Here is a 22,761-nt window from a genome sequence, read left to right on the forward strand (position 1 = left end):
TCTAAACAATGCCGGATGGGTAAACAAAAAACTAGTTTTTGCACTTTACAATAAAATTTTCCTTGTTCCACAGTTTTTATCTTAACTGTTTAAATAAATCTTAAAATTTAGCACTTAACCCTTTAACGCCGATTGGACGTATTAAACGTCAACGTAAATTCTGTCGGGTGCCGAACCGACGTATGGTACGTCGACGGAAAAAAAGTTTTTTTAAAAATTCGTGGAAAAATAGTTATAGGCCTGCGAGGCGAAAACTTTTGAATCACGCGCCTTGGGGGGATGCTGGGAGCTCACGGATCAAGCTGTTGTTTTGTTTACAATCGTTACCCAGGCGCGCAAGCGCGAATTTCTTTCTTCTCGCACTAAAAAGCATCAGCGACACATCTCAGAAATTATTTTGTCACTTTGACATAATTTTTGCACCATTTTATATTAGCCGTTACATAGAGTATTATATATGAAAATGTGTGCAGTTTTATGTAGAATACAACAAATAAACCTCATGGTTGTAGCTTTTATCAGTTTTGAAATATTTACATATAAATAACTAAGTGCCAAAATTTCAACCTTCGATCAACTTTGACTCTACCGAAATGGTCGAAAAACGCAATTGTAAGCTAAAACTCTAATATTCTAGTAATATTCAATCATTTACCTTTATTTTTCAACAAATTGGAAGTCTCTAGCACAATATTTTGATTTATGGTGAATTTATGAAAAAAACTTTTTTCGTATGTCCGCGCGGTAACTCTTCAGAAAAAATCATAAAATTTTTCGTCCGATTGTCGTAATGTTTGCACCATTTTAAATTAGCCGTTACATAAAATTTTGTATATGGAAATGTGCGCAGTTTCATGTAGGGTTGTAGCTTTTATCAGTTTTGAAATATTTTCATATAAATCACGATAAGTGCCAAAATTTCAACCTTCGGTCAACTTTGACTCTACCGAAATGGTCGAAAACTGCAATTGTAAGTTAAAACTCTTACATTCTAGTAATATTCAATCATTTACCTTCAGTTTGCAACAAATTGGAAGTCTTTAGCACAATATTTTGATTTATGGTGAATTTTAGAAAAAAAACTTTCCTACATCCGTGCGGTAACTGCCGAAAAAATCAAAATTTTTTTGTCCGATTGTCGTAATGTTTGGACAGTTTTATGTGAGCCGTTACATAAAGTTTTATATATGAAAATGTGCGCAATTTCATGTAAAATGCAACAAAAAACAACCCATGATTGAAGCTTTTATCAGTTTTGAAATGTTTTCATATAAATAACGATGTGCCAAAATATCAACCTTTGGTCAAATTTTACTCGACTGAAATGGTTGAAAAACGCAATTGTAAGCTAAAACTCTTACATTCTAGTAATATTCAACCATTTAACTTTATTTTGCAACAAATTGGAAGTCTCTAGCACAATATTTCATTTATAGTGAATTTATGAAAAAAAAAATTTTTTCCTTACGTCCGCTCGGTAACTTCCGAAAAAATCAGAAATTTTTTTGTCCGATTGTCATAATATTTGCACCATTTTAATTTAGCCGTTACGTAAAGTTTTATATATGAAAATGTGCGCAATTTTATGTAGAATACAACTAAAAACAACCCATGGTTGTAGCTTTTATCAGGTTTGAAATATTTTCATATAAATAATGGTGTGCCAAAATTTCTACCTTCGGTCAACTTTGACTTGACCGAAATGGTCAAAAATTGCAATTGTAAGCTAAAACTATTTCATTCTAGTAACATTCAATCATTTACCCTTATTTGGCAACAAATTGGAAGTCTCTAGCACAATATTTCAATTTATGGTGAATTTATGAAAAAAACTTTTTCCTTACGTCCGCGCAATAACTCTTCCGAAAAAATCATAAATTTTTTCGTCCAATTGTTGTAATGTTTGCACCATTTTAAATTACCCCATTACAGAAAGTTTTATATATGAAAATGTGTGCAATTTCATGTAGAATACAACAAAAAACAACCCATGGTTGTAGCTTTTATCAGTTTTGAAATATTTTCATATAAATAACTATAAATAGAAAAAATTCGATCTTCAGTCAACTTTAACTCGACCGAAATGGTCGAAAACTGCAATTGTAAGTTACAACACTTACAGTCTAGTAATATTCAATCAATTACCTTCATTTTGCAACAAATGGGAAGTCTCTAGCACAATATTTCGATTTATGGTGAATTTTTGAAAACTGCTTTTTTTTTTTACGTCCGTGTGTTACAAATTCATGCATCATATTGTGATAATATTTTCTCTGCGTTGTTTGATCGTTTTACAATTTGTTATATACCAAAATCATTGCAATTTAATGTACAATACAACGAAAAAATAATTAACTCATTAGGTTTAACCGTTTTGCTCACAACGTGATTTGTATACAATTATATATGACATTTTTTTTTGCGCTGTCATATATTCCAATATTTATATATGATAATGATATTTTTTTTCATTTCTGATAGTTGTATACTAAACTTCAGGCTTTGACAAAAAAAGTAGCCAAAAATGAATTCTTAATCTTCAAAATTAAGTGTGCTGTGATTTTTTGAAAAAACTTTTTTTCCGATTCGGCGCTCGCTCGCGAACGCTGCGTACGGGAGACGCTTTTGCAAATACTGGCTCGGCATTTAAGGGTTAACGTTCAAATGTCAGCAATTCCATGACTGATTTTTAAAAAATAATTTCAAAATAGAGGAGCACCAGCAGTATAGTCTTTCTTGTGTGATGACCAGAAAGAGTAATGATTTGTGGTCTTTTGGCCGGCCCGAACATAAAACAAGATGGCTGATGTTCATGGCCAATAGTCACTTCTACAGGTTTTAACACAGGAAAACTGGGTACAGCTTTCACTGAAGACAAGAAAAAATACCTCCTTATCTTTTGAGTCCATTATACTCTATCACTTGTCATAGTGTTTATCATTATGGCATTAGTACCCGGCTAGAAGACCAGTATAAAAGATATTTCTTTGATATTAGTCAGATCACCTTGGGGCGCTGGCGCACACCAGGGAGGGTAACTCGGTAATTCCTTGGAGGACGAAACAGCGACTACGCTATCAAAATAATAATTATAATATAATAAAAAAAAACATTGAGAGTTATATTCGTTAGTGCACAAATTATATAAATTAAATTCCAGCTAAAGAACTTGGGTGGTTACCAGTAGTCAGGTCCAGAGGGCTAAATACAAAAAGTGAATGTAGAAAAACTCCAACTTCCTAATATTCACAATAATAATGCAAAAGTAAAATACCAGTAATAACAGAAACCATAGAAATATAATAATAATGACAGATTCTGCACATGACACCTTGCCAAGATAGAGATTAAGATATTTAGAGAACAAACGCCTTATTTTCCCATCTTTCATACAATGTAGATCTTGCTTCACTCCTTAGGATGCTTTGTATGAGCGAATTGCTGCTGTTTCTCACTTGGGTTATCAGACAGGACATTGTTTGCCTTACAATGATTTTTAAGTTGTCCAGGCAGTTTTCTGTGAACATCTGTGTGTGGTGGACTGGTAGCGAGGAGTGTGTGTGAGGCGTCTCAAAATGTCATTGTGCACAACACGGTCTCTCAGGTGTAGTTCGTCCAGAGGGAACACCCATAGATACTGTAGCAATACGAGCGGAAAAGCAGCAGTTTCATGTCTTGGCGACAGAAGGCAAACCTTTCAATCATTTTACCAGTTGCACATAGTTTACGATGCCTCTGTTCTATGTCTGCTGTATCTTTTAGGTCGTCTGTGATAATGTGACCCAAGTATGGAAATTTGTGCACGAACTCCTGCTGATGATTTCCGAGAAAAATTTGTGGTTCTGCAATAAGCTTAGTGGTCTTGGGAGTAGCGAAATGCCCTCGGGTCTTGGTTTTGTTGTATAGGGCATCAAATTCCTCCGCATATAGACGGCAATTGTTGATGAGTTGGAGACCATGTACTGATGGCGACATCAGAACCATATCATCTGCATAACAGAGGTTGTATATAGTTGTTTCATTGACAGTTCATCCAATTGGGAGTGAGTTCACTTTGACATTCAGGGCATCTGTGTACGTATTAAACAGGTATGGAGAGAGAATGCCCCCTTGCTGAAGCCCGTTCAGGGAGCTGAAGGTGTGTGACAACACGTTAACCCATTTGGCATAGAATTGCTGTGTGGAGAACCAGCAATATAAAATGCCAATTAAATATATAGGTGTGTCTTGCAGCTTCAGGAAGAGCTTCAGGTAATTTACTCTGTTCAAATGCTTTTCTCACGTTGTTGGAGATTAAACTGGCCTTATGCCATCATGGGCTCTAGCTCATAGAGCAGCCAGTTGAGCAATTCTTTCAGTATGTAGATGGAGGTGTCGGTTGAGTGGTTTGCTAGAAGAACTAACTGACTCAGTATTTATGACGGGATCATTGTGATTGCAATTGGCCAGTAATTGCCAGGGTCAGCTGCATCCTTTAACTTGTTTTTGATTAATGATATCAAGTGAGCTAAGAGTAGGGAGTCTGGATGACACTGGTGAATTATGCACACATTGAATAGGGCAGCTAGCAAAATGTAAATGATCAGATGGCAGAATTTGAAAGCTTCTGCGGGAAGACCATCGCAGCCGGCAATTTATTATTAGGTAGGCTGTTTATGGCATCACTGGTGTTACCTGGCGTAATATGATCTGCGAAATGAAATTGAATGTTATCAGTAAGGAGGTTATCTACATACCTCTGGGAGTCTTGATTGTTTATGCAATTCAGGATATTGCTGAAGAGGTTGCCTCACATACTTGCAATAGCCTTATCACCGATTGCTGCTTCTACTCTCTGTGATAGCTTTTTAGCTTTGGGATTTAGGGACTGGACATCTTTCCAGACATGAGGATAATCATTGGATCTAAATTTCTAGTCATTGCATCGACTCTTAGTTACTTTTCATTTAATCTGCAGTACTTAAGAGCAAGTTTGAACTGTTCTCTCACCTGTCTCATTAGTAATGCTGAATGTCCTTCCCTTGGGCTACCATTTTGCCTCCATAGTAAAAACTTCTCGGGATTAAGTATACAGATCTTTAACCAAGTCATTCCATCCAGGTATATTACGAGAGTTACCTTGATGAAATCTAAAGGTAGCTCTGCTGGAGGCAAGCATAGCAGAAATTATGATATAGAATTCTTTCAGATTGCTCCTGTGGTGTTCATTTCTACAATTTGTTTTAGTACAAAGTAAGGCGTCTGCTGGTTTAACTATTGACTGCAACCTGGTTTCCGTAGTCACCCAAAAGTATCTGGTTTTCTGTTGGTTTTTAAAATCCCAGTTTACAGCTGCTAGTGATCAGTTAGGGGGTCCACAGTAGGGAGGGATGGGGTACTAAGTGACACCTATAAAGGGATGTGATCATAGCCCGTTGTAAGATTGTAGCAAATATTGCATAACATAAAAGAATCATGAAGTCGTGGAGATGTGATGCAATGGTCGAGCCAGGAGGTTGTAATTGTGTTCATTCTATTTTACACTTGGAAATAGGAGGAGGGAGGGAGGATACATCGCTAATTTGGAGAGCATGATTTTGACTGAAGCGAGTAAGTTCATTATAAAATTGCTGTATGGGGTGAGAATTAAGGTCCCAATTATACAGATATGATCAGCAGGAGAATTGTGAATAATACTGTGTATCTCACCCAGGATCAAAATTATTGTTATTTTCCAAGGGCACATAAACATTAATTATTAGGAACTTATAGTCCCCTACTGTCACGTGAAGTCCCAGCAATCTGTCATTCCTGTAGGTCAACCCATTTACCATGTTGTCCAATGATTTGTGTCAAAGGAAAAAAAGGCTCCCTTTTGGGCAACTGGTTATGATTTAATCTGTAACTTGCATCGATGAAGTCGAGAAGGCTCTGAAGTCTTCACGTATTGAATCGCAGATGACAAGGTCATGGGATCTGAGGAGAGTTTCTTCAGTGCAATGATGCTGTTGAAGTTATTGCAGAACATGTGTAGGAGAGGAATGTTCTGTTTGAGGCCAAAAATATTCCAAGAGATTATATCTAATGTATCCATGGCTACTCACGAAGAGGGGAGACGAAGGTGCTGATCATTTGGGTGGATGGGTGGTAAGCCGGTGGGTGTGAGCAGCCACTCGCCATGGGAGGTTGGCTGTCACTTTCAGTGGAAGTGACCCTGCTTGAGGTGTCAGTAAGTTCCCAAGGGGGTGGTTGGTCCCGCATTAAGTTATGTCTTGAGACTATTATATTAAGGCCGAAATTCTCGCCTTTAAGAACATCGAGGTGTTGAAATAGGCAGGTAATCCTGTAAGCCACTTTATGTTTACTTTTTCATGGGAGTTCGTGGGAGATGAGGGGGGGTTGGAGCCCGTGAGAAACTTTACACTCTCCACTATGGCATCTAGCGTCACCGATGAGCGCAGGTTGTGTGAATTACTACATGACATCTTTTCTCAGGTTTCAGGCAAGGTGAATCACAATTGTTGGGCCTCGGTCCAGCGGGCAATTGAGAGGTTCTTTTCTTTTTTCTACATGTTTGTGTCTACCAGCTGCCAAACCACTCATGATCATTCTCATCCACATCCACGATGGGGGATTGGGAGGGAGAGATAGTGTCGGGAGATTCACACGGGCTGGTGATCATCACTGAAGGTCTATCATCCACCGGAGGCACGTGTGAGGGAGAGGAGGTTGGGAGGCCAACTGTCCCCTCAGAATGGTCTGCTTATTGGTGAAGGGGTCACTTCAACTGAAGGAGAGAGGCCATTTGGACACCTGGGTAGGTATGGCCATCTTGACTATGTGTCGCATCTTCACTTCTCCCGTATTGCTGGGAGGCGAGGAAATAATGGATGCCGCATTCAAAGGAGTCTGATGGCTTTCTGTATCTTTGTCTAATGATTCCTGCACTCCTTTGTTTGCATCCAAGATCTGTGTGGGAATGTTGTTTTTTTATCACATCCCAGATTCTTGAAAACTTATCATTTGTTTCCTCAATTTTTTATGAGTTTTTTCCAATTATTCCTGAGAGGGATTTTGCTGTATGGAAGGCATTTTCTCCTGTGTGGTACACCACAGGTAGGCTTAGGTCAGCAGGCCCCTTTGGAGGAAGATTGTAAGGGTCATCGGTGAAGATTTCTACTGAGCAGCTCCTTAGCCACTAAGAGATAAAATATTTTCTTGTGAAAGGAGAAGTTTTTCACAGATCGGTCCTTGAGAATGTTTTCTGGTATCAGATCTTTGCATTTCATATATGCAACGTTAATTTCCTCGTCGGAGAAGCCATGACTGACAGATTGTATAGCAGACTCGACATCGGAATGGTTTGATTGGTACTGTATAAAGTAAAGACAATTGTTTGCGAGTACGGAACTTGTGTGTGGGACACAGACATGGGTAAGTGCCGGGGTCACTTGCACGACGGTTGGGGGTTGGTCAGATGAAATTTTTGTAGTAAAGGGAGGGCCTAGCACTAGCACATACACTGCACTCTTTTACCCATTTCCCAGGACCAGTAGACCTGGAGAAGCTGTAATTTGAAAGATTTTGAGGGCAGTGAACTCTCTGGCTTACATTCCGGGTATTACATAGCGGCACTATTAACACATTGCTTACTATAAGAGGTATAATCACCAAGGGTGAAAAACCCTTCTTTTTTGTAAAGAAATGCAGGAGAGACCTCCAACATGTTCGCCCCACACATATTTATGAGTAAAATGCCTCCGACTCCTTATATTCTTCACTGCTTTTCATGTGAGTTACAATTCTGCACTCATTAAAAAGGCTTAAAGGTCTGACTTTTGATCATGCAGTTCTTAGACTCCAATCAGTGTGTCAGAGGCAGGGCACTCCTCGCTCTTTCGACCAACGGAAATTGCACAGGTGTGCTGAACTCCAGTCAGTTCAAGAGACTCACTAAGATTCCTCCCTCCAACCAGTGAGTCTTCCTATTGTAAAGGGCCAAGGGTTTGTATATCATGTAGGAAAAAATCACAATTTTTGAAAGTATATTGTATTTTTCCTAACTATACAAACCTAATGTCCTTTACATTAATTGCCCACCTCATGCCACCTCTCAATCTGAAACATGGGTGGAAAGTAAATTGGAGTGTCTGGGCAGGCGGTAGTTACTGCCTAATCATCTTATTAAAGATTTTAATGGCCGTAATCCTAGCTACGCCGATTGTAATTCCTATTTTAAAGGACCTCGGTTTTGTACAGTTAGGAAGGAAAAATACAATTTTATACATTCAACTTACCTGTCAGATATATACTTAGCTATTTGACTCCGTCGTCCGACAGAAATTCGAATTTCGCGCACACGCTACCGGTAGGTCAGGTGATCTACTTACCTGCCGCTGGGTGGCAGGACTAGGAACCATTCCCATGTTCTATCATATTTTTTCTGTCGGCCATACTGGCAACATCGTTGTGGGTATCTCCGGCTGGATTCGTATTTTGCATCGCAATTGATCTTCGTTTGGACTTCTAGGTGACGTATTTGCATTGATTGTACTGGCATACGCGATTGTGGACCGTTTTTGGAATTTGATTTGGATTGTTCAACATGATGTCTGATTCTGGAAGCGTGGTGAGAATGTGTGTGAATGTGGGGTGTAACTTCGGCATCGCTTGATCCTCATACTATTTGCAAGAAATGCAGGATATATGAATGTTCTTTTGATAATACTTGTAATGAATGCAAGGATTTGAGTGCGGAAGAATGGAAATCTCTAGCTTCATATTTGAAGAAGTTGGAAAGAGACAGGGTGAGGAGGTCTTCTTCCAAACCTTTGCCTAGTTCTGTATCTAGCGGGGTTATCAGTAATATTATACCCTCTTCTCCTTTTACTGCCCCATCTAATGTAGTATCTGCTCCTTTATTAGATCCCACAGATTCGGCATCAGAGATTGCGAATCTTAAAGCCGCCCTTCGGAAAATGGAAACCAAAATGGCGGCCATTGAAGGTAAGCAGTGTGATTTAAGTGCTGTGGATAGTGATATAAGTGTCCCCAGTGCTGTGGAGGGGGCATCTGATTGTCTCCACAATGCTCCCAGGCCTAAACCTCTTTCAAGCTCCCAAGCCCAGAGGAGAAGGAATGTCAAAAGCCGTAAGGAGGTTGTGGAGGATCCCCAACAGTCAGACGTCCCTTCGGCATTTTCTGTATCGCCACAGAATGCCAGAGAACGCTACAGGAAAAGCGTTCTGCGTGAGTGTTTCTCCTCTTCGGAGAATTCTTCTCCTAAAAGAGGTTGGAGATCGGCGGATCTTTCTCGCCCCCTGAAAAGACGTTGGGATGAACCCAGGATTACTTCGAGTCCTGAGCGTTTTCAAGAGGAGGACCATTCAGTAATTAAGAAAACAAAGAAGGTTATTCCTTCCCCCACAGACTTGTGGGAATCGGTTAAAGACCAATCTTCTACTCCTAGGGTAGACAAGGATGAGAAACGAACAGAATCCTTTGTACTATGCAGGATTCCATCACTTCTCTGGTGGGAGTTCTGTCAAGAGACCCTCCTAGAAGGAAAGACGCTTTAATGCCTATAAAGAAGTCTAGGCTATCGAGGGTTCAGACTCGCCATCAAGATTTGTCTTCTTCGGACTTGGAATCGGATTCATCAGCCTTTCATAGACCGAGCAAGATCCGTTCTCCTGTCAGGCGCAAGGCGCCAGACAGGCAAGTATCTCCAGTTTGTCATGAAGTGCCAGCCAGGCGCGAGGCGCCAACCAAACACGTAGAGCCTTCTAGGCGCGATACGCCAGACAAGAGCGTCGAGTTGTCTAAACGCGAAGCGCAGCCAAGCGTGAAGCGCCAGCCAGACGCGAAGCGCTACCCAGGCGCGAAGAGTTTTCTAGACGCGAGTCGCCAGTCAGGCGTGTCGAGCATTCCAAGCGCGAGACTTCAGCCAGATGCGTGACGCCAGTTTGGATTGAGGCGCCAAGAAGGCGCGAGACGCCAGCCAGGTGCGAGACGCCAGCCAGAAGCGTGACGCCTCCCAGGAGCGAGGCGCCAGGCAAGCGCGAGGACGCCAGCCAGAAGCTTGACACCTCCCAGGAGCGAGGCGCCAGGCAAGCGCGAGGACGCTGCGAGGCGCGAAACGCCAGCCAGAAGCGTGACACCTCCCAGGCGCGAGGATCCTTACAGGCGCGAGACGCCAGCCAGACGCGTGACGCCGCCAAGGTTTAAAGCCCCAGCCAGGCGCGAGCAGCCTACCAAGCGCGAGCAGCCTACCAAGCGCGAGGCGCCGACTAGGCATGATCCAGTCAGGCGCGAAGCTTCTACTAGTTGTGGGGACGTTATTGTACGTAGTCCTTCCCCTCCTAGAAGCATTTCTCCTAGAGCTACTTCTCTTGATAGAGATTTGATCAGGAAAGAGTGATCCCCTTCTAACCTTGACCTTGAAGAGGTTTCTGAAGAAGTAGTTTCGACCAACGACGGACTTTCCAATTATAAAGTTTTAGCCTCGTTACTTCTCAAGGAGTTTGGGGACTCTCTTAGTCCTGTTGCTCCTCCTTCACCGAGATCACTGTTTTCGAGCACGAAAACCCCGAAATCCTCGGCTTTCTTAAAGATGAAGCCTGCGATTTCAATGAGAAAAGCCCTCCAGTCTTTGGATTCTTGGCTTTTATCTAAGAAGGAAACGCTTAGAACTGTTTATTGCTCTCCTCCCTCCAAGCTGACAGGGAAGAGAGGTATATGGTATAAAACGGAAGAAGCTATGGGCTTGATGCTCCCCTCGTCTGCAGATTCGGATTTCTCGAGCCTAGTAGAGTCAGTGAGAAGACAGTCTCTAAATTCTGCAAAGGCGTCCTGGAGTATGTCTGAATTAGATCAGCACCTTAAGGGAATATTCCATGTATTAGAGGTGTTTAACTTCTTGGATTGGTCCCTTGGGGTGCTGGCAAGAAGACGAGTGAGCCAGATTTTCTTGATCCAGAAACTTTGCACAGTGTCCTATCTTGTATGGATAAGGCTGTGCAAGATGGTTCTGGTGAGTTAGCTGCACTGTTTGGATCGGGAGTTTTAAAGAAAAGATCTCTTTACAGTTCCTTTCTGACAAAAGGAGTTTCTCCTTCTCAGAGGTCCGCCCTACTTTTTGCACCTCTGTCAGAACATCTGTTTCCTTCATCGTTAGTGAAGGATATTTCGAGATCCCTGTCAGAAAAGGCTACGCAGGATCTTCTAGTGCAATCTACGAAGAAGATTAGACCTGCAGTTCCGGCTCAGAAGAAGGTGGCTCGTACTCCAGTGGTGCCCTTTCGTGGAGCTCCCTCGACGCGATCAACTTCAAAGAGAAAGCCCTTCGACAAGCGAGGGAGGTCTTCCTTCCGCTCTTTTAAAAAGAGCAAGTAGCAGCCATGTCCTCCAAGCACAGGTAGGGGCCAGACTTCAAAACTTTGTGGAGGCCTGGTCTTTAAGAGAAGCAGATCCCTGGACTCTGTCTGTCCTACAGAAGGGTTACATCATTCCCTTTGTAGACAGACCTCCTTTAGCAACATCTCCGAAGGATTTGTCGACGAGTTACAAGGACCCTGGACTGAGAGAGACACTCCTTCAGACGGTGGTGTCGATGAGGGACAAGAATGCAATAGAACTAGTGCAGGATCCATTCTCCCCGGGGTTTTACAACCGCCTTTTCTTGGTTCCAAAGGCTTCGGGGGGATGGAGGCCCGTTCTGGATGTAAGCATCCTGAACCGGTACGTGGAGAAAAAGAAGTTCTCCATGGAGACTTCAGCTTCGGTTCTGTCATCCCTACGTCAGGGAGATTGGATGGTCTCCCTGGACCTTCAGGATGCTTACTTTCATGTTCCGATTCACCCATTGTCAAGAAAATACCTCAGATTTGTTGTACAAGGACAAATCTTCCAGTTCAGGGCCTTGTGCTTCGGCCTATCAACCGCTCCTCAGGTATTTACGTATCTGATGAGGAACGTGGCCAAATGGCTTCATTTAGAAGGGATCAACATCTCAATGTATCTCGACGATTGGCTAATCCGGGCCAAGTCGGAGAAACTATGTTTGGAGGACCTACAGACTACTTTGAACCTGACAAGGACGTTAGGATTACTCGTGAACCTCGAGAAATCTCAGATGATCCCCAGCCAGAACTTAGTCTATTTGGGGATTTGGATGGATTCTCGGGGTTTTCTGGCTTTTCCATCCCAGGAAAGGATTGCTCGGGGATTACAGAAAGTCTTGAGCTTCCTAGAGAAAGAACGGAGTTCGGTGAGGGAATGGTTAAGTCTTCTGGGAACCCTTTCCTCACTAGAACAGTTCATTTCTCTAGGAAGACTCCACCTACGCCCTCTTCAGTTCTTCCTAAGAAGAATTTGGAGTTGGAAGAACGGGCAACTTTCAGACACTTTCAGAATCCCTCTGGAAGTAAAGAATCATCTGAAGTGGTGGATATTTCCCTTGGAAAAGAACGAGGGCTTGTCTCTAGAGGTTCGGAACCCAAACCTAATCTTGTTCTCAGACGCTTCAGAGAAGGGATGGGGAGTGACTCTAGGGACAAAAGAAGTATCAGGCCAATGGAGGAAGGATCAACAAGACTGCCATATAAACTCCAAAGAACTTTATGCTGTTCTCCTAGCCCTAAAAGTCTTCGAGACAGAAGTTTTAGGTCAAGTGGTACAGGTCAACTCTGACAACACCACAGCGTTGGCCTATATCAAGAAACAAGGGGGAACTCACTCTTTTTCTCTGTTCCAGATAACAAAAGAGCTGTTATATTGGACAAAAGAAAAGAATGTGACTCCTCACAAGATTCGTGAAAGGAGAGAAAAACATCAGAGCAGACAGGCTAAGCAGGTTAAACCAAGTTCTCCCCACAGAGTGGACCCTTCACATTCAGGTGTGTCAAGCTCTGTGGTCCCTGTGGGGCAGTCCTCATATAGACCTATTTGCCACCTTCCTATCCAGAAGGATAGAGAACTTTTGCTCCTTAGTGGAAGACCCGAGAGCGATAGCGGTGGATGCTATGCTGCTGGACTGGACAGGCCTAGATGCCTACGCCTTTCCCCCCTTCAAAATGTTAGGAGTGGTTTTAAGAAAGTTTGTGGCGTCAAAAGGGATGAGACACACTCATCGCTCCCTTTTGGCCGTCTCAAGATTGGTTCACAGAGGTACAGGAATGGACGGTGGACTTCCCAAGATCTCTTCCACACAGGAGAGATCTTCTCAAACAACCCCATTTCGAGAGGTACCATCAAAACCTCCCCGCTCTCGCTCTGACTGCCTTTCGACTATCGAAAGACTTGTCAGAGCGAGAGGCTTTTCAAGCAAAGCTTCAAAAGCAATTGCTAGGGCCCGGAGATCTTCAACTATTCGGGTCTACCAATCAAAATGGGATGTTTTCAGAAGATGGTGTAAGAAGAATAAACTGTCCTCCTCCGATACCTCTGTGACCAACATTGCTGATTTCTTGATTTTCCTTAGGGAAGAATCTAAATTATCAGTTTCAACCATTAAAGGTTATCGGAGTATGCTCTCTGCTGTGTTTCGAAACAGAGGTTTGAAGATAGCAGAAGATAAAGATCTCCACGACCTTATTAGATCTTTTGAAACCTCTAAAACCATTTCTCCTCGTACTCCGAACTGGAACTTAGATGTGGTTTTGAAATTTCTATCATCAAATAGATTTGAACCTCCTCACAACGCGTAGTTTAGAGATCTAACGAGAAAATGTATTTTCTTGTTGTCTTTAGCGACTGCGAAAAGAATTAGTGAAATACACGCTCTAGATTCTCGAGTAGGATTTAAGAGTGATGCGGCAATTTGTTCTTTCCAGACTCTGTTTCTGGCCAAGAACGAGAACCCTTCAAAACCCTGGCCAAAGAGTTTTGAAGTTAAAGGACTTTCAAATCTCGTAGGAGAGGAATTAGAAAGATCATTATGTCCGGTTAGAGCCCTGAAGTTCTATTTAAAGAAGAAGAACGAACTCAGGGGATGTAAACAAAGCCTGTGGTGTGCAGTTCGGGATCCTAGTAGACCCATGTCAAAAAATGCGTTAGCATTTTTTGTTAGGAGCATTATTACTGATGCTCATAGTAACTGCACTGAAGACTCTTTCAGGACTCTACGAGTGAAGGCTCATGAGGTTAGAGCGGTGGCCACTTCATTAGCTTTTCAGAAGAACATGTCTTTAAAAGACATTGTGGATGCGACTTACTGGAGTGTGATTCAGTGTTCGCATCGCACTACCTTAAGGACGTTAAAGTGACATATGAAAAGTGTTTCTCTCTGGGTCCTTTTGTATCAGCCGATACAGTGCTGGGGCTGGGAACACATAACGATCCTTAGAAAAATTTGTATTTGTTCTAATTTTTTATGGTACATAGATCTACCTTGTGAGACGAGTTGTTGTTTTTCTGCTGATTAGAATGCTTGGTGGCGCACGGGCGTCCTGGCTTGGGTCAGTAGGGAATCAAGAGACGTCTTACTGGCTAGATTGTACAAATTTTTTTTTTTTTTTTTTTTTTTTCATTTATTTTCATTTTTTGTACTTTAAGTGTACGAATGTTTGTGATTTGAGTTTGTGGTTGTTTGCAAGGAGTTAGGGGATAACTTCTTGCAATCTTAGAACTAACATGGTTAGGTTAAGGTGATCGGGATCGGTGTTGTGCTCCTTGTATAGGTTCTTGTCAAGTAAGTGGATAAGCACCCATTGACATAGTCCTTCCAGGATCTGCCGAGTAAGCGGATAAGACCCCTTTGGCAGACCCACAAGAACTCTTAGCCATAGATCAATATCTCGCTGAGGCTCTTGAGACTGACTAGACTCCTGGATTGTATTCATGAAGTCTTCAGTCTAAACAGGTAGGAACCAAGGTTTTATTTATTTATTACCTACAACGATTGTTGTGATTCCTGTTTGAATCTATATTTAGCTGTCTCTGTCCCACCTCCAATGGTGTGAATCAGCTTAAGTATATATCTGACAGGTAAGTTGAATGTATAAAAATGATATTGTTATGATACAATAAAGTTTTATACATACTTACCCCGGCAGATATATACGATTTATACCCACCCTACCTCCCCTCAGGAGACAGGCGGTATAGAAAAAATATGATAGAACATGGGATTGGTTCCTAGTCCTGCCACCCAGCGGCAGGTAAGTAGATCACCTGACCTACCGGTGGCGTGTGCACGAAATTTGAATTTCTGTCGGACGACGGAATCAAATAGCTAAGTATATATCTGCCAGGTAAGTATGTATAAAACTTTATTGTATCATAACAATATCATTTTACTTAAAAAGAATTGTGATATTAGTAGAATATTCGCTTGATGTAAAAACTGGACTGCGTTGTCTTTTACTTATTTAGCAGTATGAACTTTTAAAATAATTTTGTTTGTACTTATGAACTTTAGCAGAAATACTTTATTTTCATACATTCAACTTCCCTGTCAGATATATACTTAGCTATAGACTCCGTCGTCCCCGACAGAAATTCAAATTTCGCGGCACACACTACAGGTAGGTCAGGTGATCCCGCCACCTGCCGCTGGGTGGCAGGAATAGGAACTATTACCGTTTTGAGCCAGATTTGCTCTGTCGCTGGTACTAGTAACATCGTTTGCTAGTTCCTCCTGACTTGATTTTCGAATTTCATTACGCCGTTGATCTTTTGGACTGCTATTTGGTGACGTATTGGATCTTTGGTTTGGCATACGCAATTGTGGACTGTTTTTGGATTTTGGATTTGGAATTTCTCATAATGTCTGACGTTTCGATTTCGTTCAGAGTGTGTGTGAATGAGAGTTGTTATGTGAGACTACCGGTGGATCCTCACACCGCTTGTAAAAATTGTAGAGGGAATGTATGCTTGCAATTGAATACATGTGATGAGTGCAAGGATTTGAATGAGGAGGAATGGAAGTTGCTTGATTCCTACTTAAGAAAGTTGGAGAGAGATAGGGCTAGAAAAGCCTCTTCCAAAAGTGTAAGTAGGTCGGTCTCTAACGAGCCAGTTAGCGGACTATTGCCTATTGCTAACCCAATTGTTTCCTCCCATACAGCTTTACCTTCCCGATTATCTGACTCGGCAAGCTCAACATCTGAAATTGCGAGTCTGAAAGCTTCGCTTAAGCATATGGAGCAAAACATTAAGGAACTGGAAGGTAAGTGCAGTGAAAGTGTTCCCAGTGAAGTGGAGGGTGCGTCTGATTGGCTCTGTCTCGCTCCCAGGCCTAGACCTCTTTCAAGCTCCCAAGCCCAGTGGAGAAGAAATGTCGAAAGCCGCAGGGAGGTTTCAGAGAATCCCCACCGGTCAGGCGTCCCCTCGGCAGATCCCGTAGTTACGTCCCGGGCTGCCAAGGATAGTCGTTGGAAAGACTACCTTAAACAGTGTTTTTCTTCGTCTGATTCTTCATCTAAAAAAGGATGGAGTTCAGATAGATTGTCGAGACCTACGAAGAGATCTTGGAAGTCTCCGTCATTTTATTCAAGCCCTGAAGAATTTCCGGAAGAATATCCTCCGGAAAAGAGAAGGAAGGAGGTGTATTCAGAAGCTCCTTCTCCTGCGTCAGAAATTGGAAAGAAGGACGTAGCTACGAAGATTTTGGAGGATATGCAAAAACAGATATCTTCGCTAGTAGGAGTTCTTAAATCGGATCCTCCTAGAAGGAAGGATAGATTTCTTCCGATCAAAAGATCCTGTCCTTTAGAACTCTCTGAGAGCTCGGACGAGGCGCCTGCCAGGAGGCCGGTCCTGGACGTGAGTGCATTGAACCGCTTCGTGGAGAAAACAAAGTTCTCCATGGAGACATCCAATTCGGTTCTCTCTGCTCTCCGTCCAGGAGATTGGATTGTCTCCCTCGACCTGCAGGATGAGTACTTTCACGTCCCCCTGCATCATTTGTCGAAGAAATATCTTCGGTTCATGGTGCAGGGAAGGATTTATCAGTTCAGGGCTTTGTGTTTCGGCCTCTTGACGGCTCCTCAGGTGTTTACGCCGTTGATGAGGAACGTAGCAAGATGGCTGCATCTCATCTGAAGGGGGTGAGGATATCTCTTTACTTAGACGACTGGCTTATAAGAGCACAGACAAAACAAAAGTGTTTGGAGGACTTAGAGATAACTCTTCATTTGATCAGATCTCTCGGATTGCTCGTAAACCTCGAGAAATCTCACACGATCCCCAGTCAGACTATCGTCTATCTGGGGATTCGGATGGATTCTCGGGGGTTTTCGAGCGTATCCATCCCAGGAAAGAATTTCGAAAGGGTTGGAAAAAATCTCGGTCTTCCTAGAGAAGGAACGAAGCTCAGCGAGGGAATGGCTCAGTCTTCTGGGCACCCTTTCCTCGCTGGAGCAGTTCATCTCTCTAGGGAGGCTGAATATGAGACCCTTGCAGTTCCATCTAAGAAGGAGTTGGAACAGAAGAAAGGGAGATCTTTAAAAGGAGATCTTTTGGATACCTTTCCCATAGGAGAGAGTATCAAAAACCACTTACGATGGTGGTTACAACCGCTGAGAAGGAACGAAGGAGTGTCCTTGTCTCTTCAGAACCCTCACCTAGTGTTGTTCTCAGACGCTTCGGACACGGGGTGGGGAGCAACACTAGGGACGAAGGAGGTGTCAGGCAGTTGGACAGAAGAACAGAAGGCCTGGCACATAAATGCAAAGGAACTCTTAGCAGTACACTTGGCACTGCAATTTTTCGAGAACGAGGTCAGAGGCGTGGTGGTCCAAGTCAACTCGGACAACACCACGGCTCTGGCATATATAAAAAAACAAGGGGGGACACACTCTTTCTCCCTTTACCAACTAGCAAGGGATCTGTTGATCTGGACAGAAGAAAGAGGGATACGACTCCTGACGAGGTTTGTTCAAGGAGGAAAGAACATCAGAGCGGACAGATTAAGCAGAAAGAACCAGGTCCTTCCAACAGAATGGACCCTTCATTCGCAAGTCTGCCAGCAACTATGGTCTCTTTGGGGGAAGCCTCAAGTAGACCTATTTGCAACATTCCTATCCAGAAGGATGGAGAACTTTTGTTCGTTGGGGGACGATCCCAGAGCCCTATCCATAGATGCCATGCTCATGGATTGGAAGGGCATAGACGCTTATGTGTTTCCCCCATTCAAAATGCTGGGGGAAGTAATGAGAAAGTTCGTGTCCTCAGAAGGAATGAAGATGACATTGATCGCTCCTTATTGGCCTGCAAGAGAAGGGTTCACAGAGGTACAGGAATGGATAGTGGACTTCCCCAGATCTCTTCCCGAAAGGACAGATCTGCTCAAACAACCCCACTTCGAGAGGTACCACAAGAATATCCACGCTCTCGCTCTGACTGCCTTTCGACTATCGAAAGACTGGTCAGAGCGAGAGGCTTTTCTCGCAAAGCGGCAAAAGCAATTGCTGGAGCAAGAAGGTCCTCAACCATGCGGATATACCAATCGAAGTGGGAAGTTTTCTGTAGATGGTGTAAGGCGAAGAAGCTGTCCTCCTCCGATACCTCTGTGACCGAAATCGCTGATTTTCTTTTGTTTTTACGAGAAGAATCTCATCTGGCAGTGTCAACCATTAAAGGTTATAGGAGCATGTTATCAGCTGTGTTCAGGAATAGGGGCCTGAACATAGAGAATGATAAAGATCTGCATGACTTAATTAAATCATTTGAGACTACAAAATTAAGAACTTCTCTCACCCCTAGTTGGAATCTGGATGTGGTTCTCAAATATCTTATGTCGGAAAGATTCGAACCTCCCGATAAAGCTACTTTCCGGGACTTAACTAGAAAATGTATTTTCTTAATAGCTCTCGCCACTGCGAAAAGAGTGAGTGAACGAGCTGCAAGCGCTTGACTCGAGAGTGGGTTTTAAGAAGGATTCGGCTGTATTGTCCTTTAAGCCTTTATTTTTAGCTAAAAATGAAAACCCCTCGAGACCTTGGCCTAGGACTTTCGAAGTAAAAGGGCTTTCTCAAGTAGTTGGGAATGAAATGGAAAGAACATTATGCCCTGTGAGAACTTTGAAGTTTTACCTGCAGAAGAAGAAGCAGTTGCAGGGTTGCAATCAAAGTTTATGGTGTGCGGTTAAAGACCCTAAAAGAGCGATGTCAAAAAATGCCTTAGCATTTTTTGTTAGAAACATTATAACTGAAGCCCACATGAGTTGTGATAGTGAAGCATATAAGACCTTAAGGGTAAAAGCACACGAAGTACGTGCAGTCGCTACATCATTGTCGTTCAACAAGAACATGTCAATGAAGAACATCTTAGCGGCCACGTATTGGAGATGTAACTCAGTGTTTCCGCCCTCACATTTTTTGAAAGATGTGAGGGTAACATATGAGAGATGCTTCTCTCTAGGACCTTATGTATCAGCGGATACAGTGCTGGGAAAGGCGAGAAGACTGATCCTTAACTATTCAATTTTTTGTCCTTATATTTTATATAGTGTGATTTTAAAATTAGTTGGTGTTGAGTTTTTAGGTGGTTTGAAAGGTGTTTGGGGATAACGCCTTTCAATCATATATACTAATCCACGGTTAGGATCGGGTGATCGGGATCAGTATTTTACTCCTTTATATGCCAGGAGGCATAGGTATATTGTCATGTAAGTGAATAAGACTCCAGTGACAATTGCCATTAGGTTTGGTTGAGTAAGTGGATAAGACCCCATTGACAGTCCTTTCAAGAGTTCTCAGCCATAGGGCACACACCCTCGCTGAAGCTTTTGAGGCGAAGCAGACTTCTAAGCACAAGCTATGAAATCTTCCGCCTAAACAGGTAGGAACTAGGGTATTGTTAATTAACTTGTATTACCTACAACATGTTATTTACCTATCAGATCAGTAATTAGCTGTCTCTTGCCCTCCGCCAAAGGTGCCAATCAGCTAAGTATATATCTGACAGGGAAGTTGAATGTATGAAAATGATATTGTTATTGTACAATAAAGTTTCATACATACTTACCTGGCAGATATATACGATTGTATGGCCCACCCAGCCTCCCCTCAGGAGACAGGTGGAAGAGAAAATCTGGCTCAAAACGGTAATAGTTCCTATTCCTGCCACCTAGCGGCAGGCGGCGGGATCACCTGACCTATCGGTACCGTGTGCGCGAAATTTGAATTTCTGTCGGGGACGACGGAGTCTATAGCTAAGTATATATCTGCCAGGTAAGTATGTATGAAACTTTATTGTACAATAACAATATCATTATTAAATTGTATGTGCAAGATTTACATTTATACTTATAGGAGACATTTCTTGCAGCTTTACAATCCAGAGAACATCTTCGTGTCTAAACAAGGTGGAGGTGCTGGTAATAACTGGGCTTGTGGTTTCAGCCATGGAGAACGCATTTATGATGAGGTGTTCGATATAATTGACAGAGAGGCTGATGGTTCTGATAGCTTAGAAGGATTTGTGTTGTGTCACAGCATAGCAGGTGGTACAGGGTCTGGCCTTGGGTCATATATTCTTGAGAGGTTGAATGATAGGTTTCCAAAGAAACTTGTGCAGACCTACTCTGTCTTTCCCAACCAGGAGGAAATAAGGTGAGCTATAAAGTCATGATACTTTGCTTTTATTTATAATGCAGTACTGGAGTGTATATGTGTATATATACTAATATATAAATACAGGTATTCCTCATTTAACGATGAACTCGTTTTACGATAACTCTGAGTACGACTGCAACAAGAAGAGAGGGGAAAAAAAATGAAAATAAAAACGTTGCCAATTGTGGCCAAGAGAAAGGCTCTTCATTGCCAATAGTCTAGCCTAGCCTAGGTTTTGAAAACCTTGAAATCTATGGCTAAAACAATAAATAAGGCTTTAATATACTTTGTAAAGAAAAGCTATACTCCAGGTAACCTCTTAAAGCTGGCATTCTATGGTCTGGGAACTCCCGTGGTTGGCTTGATTCAGCCGCCATAAGTTCTTTGGGTGACCAAACGGGTGGCCCCACGTATTGTTTACAACTTCAAGACAGCAAAAATTATGCCACATCTTTGTTTTTGTAAGAATAATTCTTAGTAATGAAGAGAAAATGTGTGAATTCATAGTAATGAAAAGGGTAGATCTAGGTTACTTATCCGGGGTGGCCTAGACTATGGCAGTTGCGGTTTTTCAATGCAGTTTTACCTCCTGAACAAGAATTTTAAGTAATATTTATTCGGACGACTGTAATTAACCCCCAGGGGCCAGTACTAAACACAGCGAAATACATTGGATGCCCCAATCCCTAGTGGATGTCGTATCTGCGGTTACGTTCCTTGCAGTTCATGTGGAATGCTTCTGTAGAAATACTATGAAAAGAAAATGTGTGAAGTCAAATATGTGTTTTATATCAACTTGAAAATAAATATAGGTATTTCTACAGAAGCAGTCCGCACGGATGGCAAGGAACGTAACCGCGGATACGACATCCACTAGGGATTGGGGCATCCAATATATTTCGCTGTGTTTAGTACTGGCCCCTGGGGGGTTTAATTACAGTCGTCCGAATAAATATTACTTGAAATTCTTGTTCAGTAGGTAAAACTGCATGGAAAAACCGCAACTGCCATAGTCTAGGCTACCGCAGATACTACACTAGATCTACCTAAATATATTTTTTTAAATATTCCACTCGAGAAGTCTCTGCTAAGTCAATCCTTTTAATCAAAACAATGAGACATTTTTCATGCACGAATTCCTTACTCTTAGTATGCTTGAAAGATTTACATTTGATACAGTTTGATAATTTTTTTATATACGTAACTGTGTTTTGTTCATGAAGCTTACCTGTCAGATATATATATAGCTGTATTCTCCGAAGTCCGACAGAATTTCAAAACTTACGACACACGCAGTGGGAGTCAGGTGGTTAGTACCCATTCCCGCCACTGGGAGGCGGGTATCAGGAACCATTCCCATTTTCTATTCAGATTTTCTCTGTCGCCGGTACTACTGTCAACACCTGTTTTCAGTACCTCTGTCATAGGATTTTGAAACTTCTTTTGCTACTTAAGTATCCTGATTGTCTTTTGGTTATTGAACTTGGATTTGTGGCTAGGCATACGCTTTTTGTGGATTGTTTTTTATTTTGGCTTGATTTTTCCTTAACTAAGATGTCTGGGTCTAGTTCGGCTAGCGCCAGAGTATGTTGTATGGAAGATTGTAAGTAGAGGCTACTAAAGGCTTCGGTAGACCCACACACAATATGCACAATATGTAGGGAACGTGTGTATGATTGATGATCGTTGTAAGGAGTGTGAATGTCTCTCTGATTCGGGTTGGAAGGCGTATGAATCCTACGTGCGCAAGTTAGAGCGTGATAGGATCAGGTCTTCCTCCAGGAGTATGTCAGGCAGTAGACATAAGGGCAGTAATGTTTCTCTTGCTACCCCTCCAGTAGTTTGTGCAACTCCTAAATCTGTAATGCCTTCGGGCCCTAAAATGGTGTCTGTGGAGGGTAATGCCCTATCTGGGATTCTAGAGTCCCTACGTAATCTAGAATCCAAAGTGCTCACCTTGGAGGGTAGAAGTGTTGTTAGTGCAGTGAATTGTAGTGAAAGTGCCCCTAGTGTTGTGGATCGGCCCTATAATGCCTCTAGGCCTGGACCTCTGTCAGCCTCCCAGGAATCAGGGAGAGGGCAAGTCGAAATCCGAAGGATGGTTACAGGGGCTCCCCACCGATCTGGCGTCCCTTCGGCAGGACCTGTTGACGCTTCCCAGGCTGCCAAAGAGCGTGCTCGTGCACGTATCCTCCAAGAGTGCTTTTCGTCATCCAAGGCGTCC

General features: G+C 42.4%; 1 protein-coding gene across 1 annotated transcript in view; it reads left to right on the plus strand.

Annotated features, from left to right (window-relative positions):
* Positions 1-22,761, plus strand: part of LOC135215332 (tubulin gamma-1 chain) — a gene marked incomplete in the record, with an annotated part of 244,554 nt that overhangs the window by 92,625 nt on the left and 129,168 nt on the right. The window contains 1 exon segment of the mRNA XM_064249891.1: positions 20,251-20,534. Coding sequence (XP_064105961.1) covers positions 20,251-20,534 — 284 coding nt within the window.

The sequence above is a fragment of the Macrobrachium nipponense genome, chromosome 5, assembly GCF_015104395.2.
Source record: "Macrobrachium nipponense isolate FS-2020 chromosome 5, ASM1510439v2, whole genome shotgun sequence".
Lineage (NCBI taxonomy): Eukaryota > Metazoa > Arthropoda > Malacostraca > Decapoda > Palaemonidae > Macrobrachium > Macrobrachium nipponense.